At 44.3% G+C, this 12,368-nt stretch overlaps 2 protein-coding genes across 8 annotated transcripts in view; both read right to left on the bottom strand.

Annotated features, from left to right (window-relative positions):
• ZHX1 (zinc fingers and homeoboxes 1) overlaps positions 1-8,897 on the bottom strand; it is a 28,128-nt gene extending 19,231 nt beyond the window's left edge. For 3 of the 7 annotated variants that reach the window (XR_012625893.1, XR_012625913.1, XM_074846346.1), the window contains exons 1-2: positions 8,634-8,897; positions 7,578-7,688 (exon numbers count right to left, since the gene is read on the bottom strand). The gene's annotated coding sequence lies outside the window, so the exon portion shown is untranslated. Of the gene's footprint in view, positions 1-7,577; positions 8,195-8,633 lie in introns of those variants that run through there. The other 4 variants (XM_074846606.1, XM_074846519.1, XM_074846737.1 and 1 more) reach the window with 4 other exon arrangements.
• Positions 8,898-11,376: 2,479 nt separating this feature from the next.
• The window catches only part of ATAD2 (ATPase family AAA domain containing 2), a 39,726-nt gene continuing 38,734 nt past the window's right edge, over positions 11,377-12,368 (bottom strand). Inside the window, exon 28 of the mRNA XM_074845957.1 lies at positions 11,377-11,757. Coding sequence (XP_074702058.1) covers positions 11,707-11,757 — 51 coding nt within the window. The 3' untranslated portion in view covers positions 11,377-11,706. The remainder of the gene's footprint in view (positions 11,758-12,368) is intronic.

The raw sequence follows: 12,368 nt of genomic DNA, 5'->3' as shown, positions 1-12,368 counted from the left end.
ACAGGTTGTTTTCTGTGTAAAATCTCTAATTCAGGTTTGAGCATGAGCTTTGCCAGGGCTAAAACCTTAACAGACATGGATACAACATCACAGAAACAATACATTTCAACTAGTAAGTATGAAAAAGTATCATATTTTGTCTCATTAAAAAAATAGTCACGTTTAAATAAATGTATTCTTCGATATTCTACATACTTATAGAAGCTTAATTAACAATACAGACACGTTATGCTGTTTAGGGGAATTCTTAACTAAATTTTCATTTCCAACCAAATGCAGTTTGACATAAATTGAGAATTACACGAACTAACCATTATCTGAAGAAGAAGATATGCATAATTCCCTGTTTTATAAGAAACTGGCAAAAAGTAAAAATTAATACCCTGAATGTACGTTAAGGACAGATGAAATAAACACTTACCAATACAATTTCTCCCTTCGCAAAACAAAATTTTGCAGACCACCACAGTATCAAACAATGAGAATCATTCACCATTTATGAAAGTCATCAAAAGCGCATATGCAAATCAAGATTAGAAGAAATAATTTAAATCAAGGATCTCTACATGCAGATTTAAATTGTGATTAAATCACCTATTTTAAACCATTTTGAGTTCTATCAATTATGCCAGTTCCCATATATTAGGATTGGTTTTGAGTTAATGCATTAGTTCAATGATAACTGGGGGGAGATGGGAGAATACAAAGATTGGTAAGGAGAGGCAAGACGAACATGTTTAGTGTCATTCTTGAATCAACCAAATTAGAAGAGCCCAGGATACGATGACTGGGGTGTGGTACTCAAAGAGAATGTTTATGAGAGTGTCCAAGTTTAGCATAAGAGAATAGGCAGGCCTGGAAACCCCATGGGAATAAGATGCATCTGTTGTTGTAGGCGGCCCCAGCAAAATGTTACTGGTTCACTAGCCTGGGGCAAGCTTTTTTTTTTCCCCCCTTTCCCTTTTTTGACAGCCAAGTACAATATTAGCTTGCCTTTTTTTTTTTTTTTTTTGCCATCGTCAAGCTGAGGCCGGGTGAGAATATTTTGTGTCTAGACTAATAAATGTTTGAGAGGATTTTGCAAGACTGGTTTATGGGAACTGAATCCACTTTTTGTTTTTCTGCTGGAAAAAGCAGTATTAAAAGCAAATGAGCACCATCATGCATTTGTTTCAAATTGCATATTACAGCACTGCTATTTTGTGTGCAATCAATACATAATTTGGAAGAAAAATGCTTTTAAAATTCAAAGCTATCCCTGAGCAGCTAAGGTTCTCTTGGAAACTGAAGGAGGAGTCTGAAATTATTGTTCTTTTGTTTGCATCCCCCAGTGGGAAAGGCAGCACACAACTAGAAACCACTGTGCTTTGAGGCAGCATGAATCATTAAGAATAAAGATCACCCCCCCCCTTCATTTAAACATTAGATATTAAAACTGAATCTAGGACAAAGGTAAACTAAACACACTCTTTCCTTCCCAACCAGTTACTGGTTAAATAAAATATCAAAGGGACTATATAAATCTTGTAACTTCCTCTACTGAAATGAAAAAAGGTATTTTGCAAAACATGGCCTGTCTAGATCCCAATTACAAGCATCAATTTAATCAGTGGAAATTACTGGGATATGCATGGGCCAAACCCTACATTTTCTTTTTAGTATTTGTTTTGGAGGGCGGGGTATGTCAAGATGAAATGGCTGACTGAGCTTTTCATTTCGTTGTTTTGGGTGGAAATGGCTGAATCTTTCCACACAAGGTAGTGCAGAGAAGCTGCTCTGGTACAAAGCAGTCTTCAATTCCAACCCCCCAGCAAGCTCACACCTTCAGTCCATCTCTCCCAAGTCAGCTCTCTGCAGCATCCGGAATTAAACATTGCCTGGTAAGGAAGAGGGCTCCTGTTCACTAATTCACAGATAGTAACTTCATGAGGATTACATCCCAAAATAGGATATTCACTCATATAAAGGAGCATATATCCACAAATTCTGCCCTTAGAACCAGCTCATGCCCATATGCATCTGGCCTGAACTGCAGTGAAAGTATGGCTCACTCTTTGTCAGTAAGCACATGTGACCACAGAGTGTGGTGTTTGCACCGTCATCATCCACACAAATATTAATATACTGGAAAGCTTTCAAAGCAAAGGATTCTGAAGTAAAATTTCAGTGTATTCAGAAACATAAAACTTCTCCCTCTCTGAACATTATATACAATGATTAACATACGTATTTCTAAAGATGTGCGCATGTGACTAATTCTTTACTATGTATGGAAAGAGTAAACTTACTTTACTTCAATATTACTCTTTTTTCTCACCTCTTTCCTCCTTTCGCTGAAAGGAACAAACAGCTGATATTAACAAGGCCTTATTTTTCCCCTGCAGGAACCCACAAATTAGAGAATTAAAAAAAAAGTGCTACTTGTCAAGAATTAGATTTAAAGTTAATGTTTGTGGACTGTAAGATAAAACACCCAAAGCTGCAATCATTTCACAAAAAAAGTCTATCTTAAATTATTTCTTTTAATGAAATAGAAAAAATAGTTCTTTACTTACCCACAAACTGCAACAAATTTAAGGAAAACTTATTAAGAAGCCAAATTTGAAAAACACTCATAAGATACAAGGAGTAAAGTTGTGTGGGTTTGCATCATATTTTAACAGATAGCTACAGTGCCGGCAGGGATCTTGTACGGGCACCAATTCCTCAAAGTGATCCGTGCACAAAAAACTTGAACTGATGTGATGCTCTAGGTATGATGAACCTTTTGTCAGTCCGGACCCCCACTGAGAAGTCTGGAGGACAGAGAGCCGTAAGTATTCTCACTGCAAACAAGGCTGGACACTGTGCAGTGCTGAATGCTCCAAAAATTCCACCGAAGCTACAAATGTGTTTCACATTGCTGAGAATCCTACTGAGAAACAGAAACCCCTGAGTTTTCACACTTGCTCCACCTAGTTAGGTGGCAACTGCTGCCAGGTGCCTAACTACTCCTGATACAGCTCTGATTGGCAGAGCACCCTCAGCTCCAACTGATGTTGCTGAAGGCAGCTGAGCTAGGGATAAAAAGGCAGTATTCTACTTTGAAAGTACTCTAAAGATTAAACAGGAATCTGGACTTTTTCAAGAAGCACACAGCTGTACCTAAGGTTTAACTACCAGTCTTCTACAGCCCAGGTAGTAACAATTGTTCTTTCCTGACTCCTTCACCATTGTGTCCCCTCTTTTTAGGGCATACAATATTCCTAGATCTCATTTTGACTTAATTACCAAAACAGAGCCTTACACCAGTGCACAGAGCCAATAGCAGAGGCTTAAAATCAACAGCACTTTGACATAGGAAGCATGACCTTCCATTATAAAACAGGGAGGAAGGCAATCATGTTAGTACCATGTTTTGCTTAGGCTAATATATCTCAATTTTTAGGAAAGCCAAGCTTAGAGACCTCTACCAAGACTGCCTCCGACTATACAAACACGCATTTCCATCTATGAAGTTCTTAGCACCTTTGTAAGGTAAGACAATGCTAAAATAAGCGCACTCCTCACCTATAAACAAGGAATCAGCCCTTGAAACCTACACGATTGCCTAATTCACATTGTAAGCTATTTCCTATCCAATACATAGAATCATAGAATCATTTAGGTTGGAAAAGACCTTTAAGATCATCAAGTCCAACCGTTAACCTAACACTGCCAAGCCCACTGCTAAATCAGGTCCCTAAGCACCACATCTACATGTCTTTTAAACGCCTCCAGGGATGGTGACTCAACCACTTCCCTGGGCAGCCTGTCCCAGTGCTTGACAACCCTTTCAGTGAAGAAATTTTTCCTAATATCCAATCTATACCTCTCCTGGTGCAACGTGAGGCCGTTTCCTCTCATCCTATCACTTGTTACCTGGAAGAAAATGCCAACACCCACCTTGCTACAACCTCCTTTCATGTAGAGAGCGATAAGGTCTCCCCTGAGCCTCCTTTTCTCCAGGCTACATATCCCCAGTTCCCTCAGCTGCTCCTCACAGGACTTGTGCTCTAGACCCTTCAACAGCATCGTTGCCCTTCTTTAAACTCGCTCCAGAACCTCAATGTCCTTCGTGTAGCGAGGGGCCCAGAACTGAACACAGTAGTCAAGATGAAGCCTCACCAGTGTCGAGTACAGGGAGATGATCACTTCCCTAGTCCTGCTGGCCACACTATTTCTGATACAAGCCAGGATGCTACTGGCCTTCTTGGCCACCTGGGCACACATATGTGGTTCATAAGATGCTTTGAAGATTCAGAGTGCTGGATGTGTGGAACTTTTATCATAACCATTAGAAAGTTCAAAAGCTCATTTCTGTCCTTCTGTCTGGTGGGGTGAATTTGGAGCTCACAGAACGATGCTGGCCTTGCCAAAGAGCAAGGACAGGTGTTATGCATGCCTCATGACACAGTCCTGTCTGCCCACTGTTTAAACAAAACAGCCAGCCTTCAAGGCTTGCTTGAGCAATGACTTCAAATTGTGGGTCCCCTGGCAGCACGTTAAATTCCTTCAACTCCTAGTGAGACCGATGGATAAGGAGGGTGAGCAGCAGATTGCAAAATGTCACCGGGGAAGGCCAAGTTGCATGGAGTGAACCTAAAATACCAAACTCACTTTCTTAAATGGCTCCAAACACAAGTTGAAGCTGGTTCTTTGGAAGTAGAATGTACTGAGCTCCTTTATACTTGCTAGGCATAAGCAGAGGTCAAGCTGCTAAAGGATTTTTGCAATATTAAGTTCTTTGCTATCTTTGACATCATTTAAGGAGTGCAGAAAGTAGCATATTGAAAGTGCTTCACCATTTTTCCTAAACATTCTCCCATCTAGCCGCATTCATTCCTCTTTTAGTCATCGGCAATTTTCCTAGTTGCTGTGCTTTAGCGTGATACTGCCCTTTTTATATTTTTAACAATATAAATGCATGTGCTACTCTACATTCCAGTTCTTGCCCCTTTAGATCATACTCTTTTCACTTCATTCTACTGCACTTTAACGTCTACTATGATCTCAAAGCTCTTAAGGATAAAAGCGTGGTACACATCTTCCCACAAGCAACAGCAGCAGACTTGTGCTCAATTTAGGCCGTTTTCTGAAGCTGGTTTGAAAGGATCCACTGTAGTAGAGACACAGTTTTATGAAATACGTTACAGTTCATTGAACTCTGAAGATATGGAAAAGACTTGAGTGGACCTTCCGAAGTTCCTTCCAGTTCCTTGACAGAAAGGCAACAGAACTGGAAATGAACCATCAGTTAAAGTGATGCAAGGCACAGAATTGTGAAATGCCATCTGGCTGGTACAGGATAAGGAAATGTATCATTTTTGGTGGCTTCCACCTCCACAGAAAAAGAAACAACTGTTTATGCAGCAAAGGGCGTTGAATGTTTGGAAAGGTACTGAACTAGCCACAAAAAATTTAAAAAATAAGAGAGAAAAAAGGAGCGAAGATGAATCAGAATAAAGACAATAAATTGGAATTAATAATAATGATTCTAATAATGCTGAAAACGTAAGTAATCACATCCCTTTGATAGCCTGAGAAAAGAAGCTGCTTTAATGCCTAATTTGACAATATCAGAAACTTAAAAAATAACAACAGAAAATCGTATTCTTACAGGTATGTATTCACAAAGGTGATGCTACTGACACGCAGTGGGGAGATACAGGAGTAGAACACGAAGATCAACATTGCTGCCTATTTAGGAAATACCAAGTAAACAAAAGAAAAAGGAGAAATGGTACTATACTGAAAACTGCAACACTTGTAAACAAGTCACTGACAACTCGGAGGTGAACCATCTTGGACATTTGTGGATCAATGACCCCACATCTAAAGCACAAGGAGAGGGAATATTGACCGTTAATACCCAGAAGAGAACAGCACGTCCATGCACTCAGAAATGTTCAGAACCTTCCCTCATGCCATGACCCCAAAACTGTTATCACACAGGACTTTAATTTAATAATCAGACACTGAAAAGATCATTCTGTAAATTTTGCAACAGGCTCAGGATTTCTAAAAATTAGAAAACATAAAAATACTGAATTTGACACCACGGAACTCTTGACTAGACCTCTGCTTGCCAGGTAAAGAGAAACCGATCACCAAAATAAAGATTAGCCATAGCTTAGCTACAAGTGATTGTGCCCTGGTGATATTTATTATGTGCAAACAGAATAAAACCCAGTTTATATGTACTGGGTGCTTTAAAAGTTCCAGTTCCATTAAGCTGGAAAAAATCCTGAATTCAGACTTGAGGAAAGAATCCGACTTTAAAGATAGATGACTGTTTTTGAAATAAGACTCTTCTAAAGTCACATCCAAACAAAAGGGTCACCAGTGTTAATAACTAGATGAAGAAGCTAACCAAGATTTAATCCTTTCCCTCAGACTACCTGTAAACAAATGGGGCAAAAAAACAGGGGAAAGCTCAGCCACAGCAACAAGCTTAAGTGAAGTGCTATAGACTGCTCAGTGAAGCAAAAGACACAAGAAACAGTCTTTTCAGTACATCAGGAACAAAAGGAAACCTAACGATAACACAAAGTCCATTATTTGATAGAAATTCTTCAGTACTGAGAAATCTACAAAAGGCAGAACTGTTCGATACACAGCTCTAACAGTCTCCAGTGCTATATTGGTATGCAGTGATAAATACTGTCTGTGCAGATAATAACCAACAGTGATGAAGGACAGCAATCAAGGCTAGGCACCAGGCCACTGGATCCAGCTAAAGCACGCACTGGTCATCAAGGGTGTTGCAAGAGAGGAAATAATCCAGAAGAGAGTCATAAGAAACATGAAGAGAGTAGAAAGAGAGAGAGCCTCACAAAGAAAAGCTCTACCTCAAACTGCTATGTTTTACAAAGACAAGTCTGGGGACAATCAAGAGTATACAGACACATTACCCAAATGTGGTAACAGAGGGCTTTTCAGTCTAGCAAAGACACAAGAACCACTAGCCCAAAGTTAAAAGCAAATCATTTCAGTTATAAAAACCAGCATTTACTTCTAATCGGCTCAGGGGAATTCATTTAACAATACAAGTGAAATAGACTGCCTTGCTGGCAATGTCTAAAGACAGTAACAAAAGGGTTTTCTAAGTGATGTGCACTCACTCAAAGAGGTCCCAATTCAGGGCAGTCCCCTAGCTTGCGTCACGCAGGTTGCTTTAAACAGGGCTTCTGTGAGTACTCACAAGGTTTCTTTTTTTGTGTGAAATCCTTCTAAGCAAAACCAAACAAAAATCAGACTGCTGGTCAAAACCAAGAGCACAGCTTTTAAAATTCCTCTTTCACTCCTACCTTTAATGGAGTATTTGTTTTCACATAACAAATTTCATAACAAAATCCACTTTTTATTTATACAATGTTTATATGCACTTTGACACGCCCAATACACTCTCCCTACTTCTCTAGTGTAAAAGTGGCACCTATTCCAGCTTGCAGACCAAGGGACATCTCAGCCTTCACTATTTCACATGATGCGGTGCAAAGTAAACTTTAACCTACCAGAAAGTCCAACCAGCTCGGAAATCAAGCACAAGTACCTACCAGATAACGTTCACTACTGCAGACACTCTGAGCCCTTTCAGAGATCCAGAACTGCCTCCATTACATGGTTTACTGAAGTCGGTGTTGATCTGCCGTGCTGCACATCCTGATCTAGGGGAGAGCCGAGCGTCAGAAGGCGCCCCAAAACTCAGACACCCCCAGAGGCGTAAACCAGACATCTTCCCCAACTTGGCCTGCACATACACCGCACTGTTCCTCCACACTCGCCCCCGCTCTGCAACGCCACGGGATGCGAGACAACTCCGGAGCCAGAACTTCATGGCTCGTCGGCTGCTGTCAGTCTGTCAGTCAGTCCGTCAGCCCGAGCGCCAGCGGGGGTGCGCGCAGCCCGGTGACACCGGGCGGCAACTCGCCAGCTCCTCCGGGCGCCCCGGGATTGAACTTCTTGACTCTCCTTTCTGACGGACGAGTCAGACGAATCTTCCTCCGCCCTGCGGCGAGCAAAGCCACGCGCAGGCTCCGGGCTTCGCAGCTGGCACAGGGCGGAGAAGGGAAGCGCGGGGAGAGGAGACCGTCGTCGGGCTCGAAGGGCTTTAATCCCCCTGCGGGCCGGGGCGGGGGAGGGCACGGAGCGCTCCGCTGCGAAGTTACGCCCCGGCTCTCCCCCCCGCTCTGCCTCCCGCAGGCAGCCTGGAGCCCGCCGCCCCCGGCAGGCGACACCCCCCCCCGGCCGCGGGGACAGCGCCGGCCGCTCGCCCGCCGCCGCCAGACAATAGGGAGGCGGGCGGGGCGCTGCCGGCCCACCGCGCCCACCCCGCGGGCGGCAGCGGGGCGGCCGCCCCCGCCGGGCCCGGCTCGGCCCGCCCGCCCCCGCCGGCCAGGAGCCGCCGTTGCCCCAGGGAGGCGCGGGGCGGCGGGCGCGCTGGCGCTGCCCCGTCGCCGCCGGTAGAGCACCTGGCCCGCTCCCCGAGGAAGCGGGGGCGTGCGGGGGGCACGCCTCCCCGGGCGGGGGGGCGGGGGTCGCCCTCCCGCCTCCCGGCGACAAGAGCCCCCTCTCTGCCCGCGCCAGCGGCGGCGGGAGACGCGAGCCCCTACCTGACGGCGCCGCTCCGCCTCGCCCCCTCAGCCCGCGCCGCCCGCCTGCCTGCCCGCCTGCCGCCTTCGCTCACGGCCGCGCCGCCATCTTGCGTTTCACAAACTACTGCACTTCTTTTGGGGCGGGGGGGCGGCGGGTGAGCGGGGAACTCCCAACGCCGCCGGCGCCCGGGCCCTCGCCTCGCCGCCGCCCGCGGCACCCACTCGCATCCTCCCGGCGCCTCGCTGCCCCGGGGCGGGTGCGCGGGGAGGCCGGGCAGCGGCGGCCGGTGCCTCAGCCTCCCTGGCAGGGAGCGGGGGCGGAGCCGCTCCGCCGCCGCCCCGCCCGTCAGGCGGCGGACACCCGCCGGAGGGCGGCCCGGCCCCGCCGAGGCAGCGGCCGGCCGCGGGGGGCCTGCCCCGGCGCCGCAGCGCCGCAGCCCGGGGGGCCACCGGCGTCTCCTCGCCCTTCGGCCCGGCGAGGTGCCGACGCGCAGCGGCTGCGGCGGGGAGGAACGGGGGCGACAGGCCGGCAGTTGCCGGGTGGCAGCGGCGCCCTCACAGCCCGCTCCTCCGCCGACAAACTTCGGCTCCGCGCTGGCACCCTCCCGCCACGCACCCGGACGGGTGTTAAGGACAGCGTCGTCTCTAGCCCCGGGAGAGCGGCTCCGCTGCCGCCAGCCCCGAGGGTCCCTCAGGCGCCCCGAGCTATCGCTGAGGGAGAACGTTGCCACAGGCTCCACAGGGGCGAGGAGCGCAGAAGTAACGGCTCTGAGGAAAAAAACACCACCTACCTTTTTTTTTTTTTTTTTTTTTTTTTGCTTTGTTACAGAACTTGGAGAAAGGGGACCTGTTCCTTTAGTACATACCTAGATATTTTACTCAATATTTAGGTAACTCCCAGTGCCTGCTTCTCAAAAATGTTGCGTTTCTACATACTCTTTCTTTCATCGCTCTTTGCCTTTTTAGTTCAGACACTAAAATATGATTGTTTCCCTGAGAAAGAAAAGAAGGTGGCTTATGGGAACTGTTAACGAGTTAACAGTTGGTCATGGAAGATCAAAATTTACACAATTACAATGTTTTTAAAAAACTGCATAGGTACAGTATCCTGTTGAGACTAGCGACAGGAAGGAGTTTGATCAAAGCTTCGAAGAGCAAAAGTTCCAATCCCAGTGATGTTCCTGGTTCATCATTTCCAGTCACTCTGGTTCAGTTTTTGGGGAACAGGGTCAGCAAACCACCCCCACAGTCCCATCGAGAATTGGTGACAGCAGCCAAGGTGGAGATCAAGTTAAGGAAAAATGACGTTAATTCCTATATTACATTTCCAATGGAAGACATTACACTGAAATGCAAATTTTCAATGTCGTTTTTCTTCCTCCTGAGCTTGCCTTTGCTGTATAACCAACACAGCAAGAGTGGGGTAAGGTGCTCACATACAGTCCTTATTTTGAAGTCTTCAGACTCACACTGGTTTTTAAGGGTAAGGTTTTGAATGATCAAAATTATTTTGTGATGGAAGTAGGTAGAGCAGACAAAAAAACCCAACAAGGTGATTCATTTTTTATCAATACCCATCCAAACAATACAGATAAATCAAAAAATTCTGTGTAGTACACTAAGGTTTGGACAAACACACTAGAAAGAAACAAAAAAAAGAAAACTAAAACATACCTAAGAAACCAACCACACACAGAGGGATTGCAGTTAGGCATTCACCATCACCAGACATTCTGTATGTGAGATGACATTACACAAGAGCAATGTATCGTGCCGCTTATTGTAAACTGATACAAAATTTTATTCTCATAAAATTAAGCTTTGCCTATCTATTTTTAAAAAAATAACTCTGTCCAATTAACTGAGAAATGTGCTGCTTTGAAGAGGCATATCAAAACGGGCTATTGCTTTGCTTTTACTCTAAATATATTTATCACCAACAATATATTCACTTCTATGTAATAAGGAGATGAAATTCTCTCCAGGTAACTAGAAAAATAGTTACAAATTAATTCAACTACAAGAAGATCACCTCATCCGCAACTAGCAATTCCTATTAAAATGCTACTCCCCAGTATCAAGATTGTCATTACAAGCAAGAATAAACTTTACCTTAGAAAGTTACAGTGGTAAATCTTGCTTTGTTTCAAGTTAGGCTTCTCTGACTGGCAAAAATAGGCCACAGCAAAAGTTCTTATATTTGTGGAAGGAGTGTTTTTCCCACATTCTTCAGGTTGTTGCTTTATGAAAACCACTTAAGGTGCTATCAGGTAATTAAAAAAAACCTGCCTCTGAAATGTGTGAAGAGGTTTCTAAAGGATTTGCTTTTCATATACCAAAATGAGATGTGGTTTAAAACCGTTCTGTAATCTTGTCCTGGTTTAGCCAGGATAGGGTTAAGTTTCCCCAGCAGTGGGGGGGGAGCTCTAGCCGGGTTATTCAGATAACCCTGTGGACAGAGGTCACATCCGTGCGCGGAAGCAAGATGGGTCTGTTAACACGTGTGTGTGTTGTGCCATCGTGCTTCTCACTGCTGTATTGGTAGATATTTTGCTCTGTTCATTATTATTATTGTTACTGTTATTGTTAAAGTTGTTGTTTGTTGTGTTGCTCTTGCTCTGTTGTATTAAACCTCTCCTTATCTCAGCCCCAGGGCTTTGCATTTCACTCCCTTTGCGGGGGAGGGGCAGCAGTCGCGTGGTCTCAGACCCCAGCAGGGATTAAACCACCACAAATATGCAATGGACTACACAACACCACAGACTATTTCAGAAAAATGTATTTGCACAAGGTGGAAAACAGTCATAAAAGTGTATCAAGTTTTCGATTGTTTTCTTTTAAAGAAAGGTACTGAAATTATCTGGGAGATACTCAGATCTGCAGCATTCCAAAGGCAATCACAGCAGTATGCCACGTAGATACATTTCTATGTATAGGGAAAAATATCAAAGCTCTTAAAAGACTTTGAGCTTTCTTAAAAATTTTAAGATCTATTTGTTTACTATATGTATAAATACGTAGAAGTAACCTTTGTTGAATTACACGCATATAACATGCAATGAAAACATCATAGAGTAGAAGTATGCTGAAATCAAGTTGATAGCTGAGCATTACTGAAGGCTGCAATTTCTTTCTTCATTTCCTAATAAGAAAAAAAGACAGTAGCAGTCAGCATGAATATATGCTTAAGAACCCTGTTTATGTCTTCATAAAAAGAAAGAACCATGTACATACATGAAAATCTTAGTAATACTTAGCAAATACCCATGCTACCACCACCACCACATCTTTCTGTACCCACTAGTAGCTTCAAACACACCCTTATGCATCCAAAACAGAGAGGAGGCTAAAGAGACTCTAATGGATCTGTATCAACAGTGGTTTCAACAGTTAGAAAGAGGAGGCAGTTCCTGAAAAGCCACAGCTAAAAGCTGGAAATGTTATTTTCTGCACTCTGAAGAATTACTTGTTAAAGTCCATCTCTTCATATAGCAGAGCTTGCTCCTGACTGACTTGCACAGTCACTCTGAATAGGAGATATTTTTTTGTTAAAGGTAGAAGTAGAAAACAAAGAAACCCAGACACTTTTAATTTAAGCATTAAAAGTTAAGTCACAAAAGCTTACAAGCCCTGAGATAACGTAAATAAATCCCTTCTCATGCTAAACTACGTCATTCTACGGGATGAAAGAAGGGCACATTTTTCAGGAATGGCCTCCCTGGATCCAAGTAATCCTCACTGTTGCACAATCAG

Source organism: Strix aluco, chromosome 1 (genome assembly GCF_031877795.1).
Source record: "Strix aluco isolate bStrAlu1 chromosome 1, bStrAlu1.hap1, whole genome shotgun sequence".
Taxonomy (NCBI): domain Eukaryota; kingdom Metazoa; phylum Chordata; class Aves; order Strigiformes; family Strigidae; genus Strix; species Strix aluco.
The sequence above is the reverse complement of the archived record's forward strand: the minus strand, read 5'-3'. Positions and strand labels throughout refer to the sequence as shown.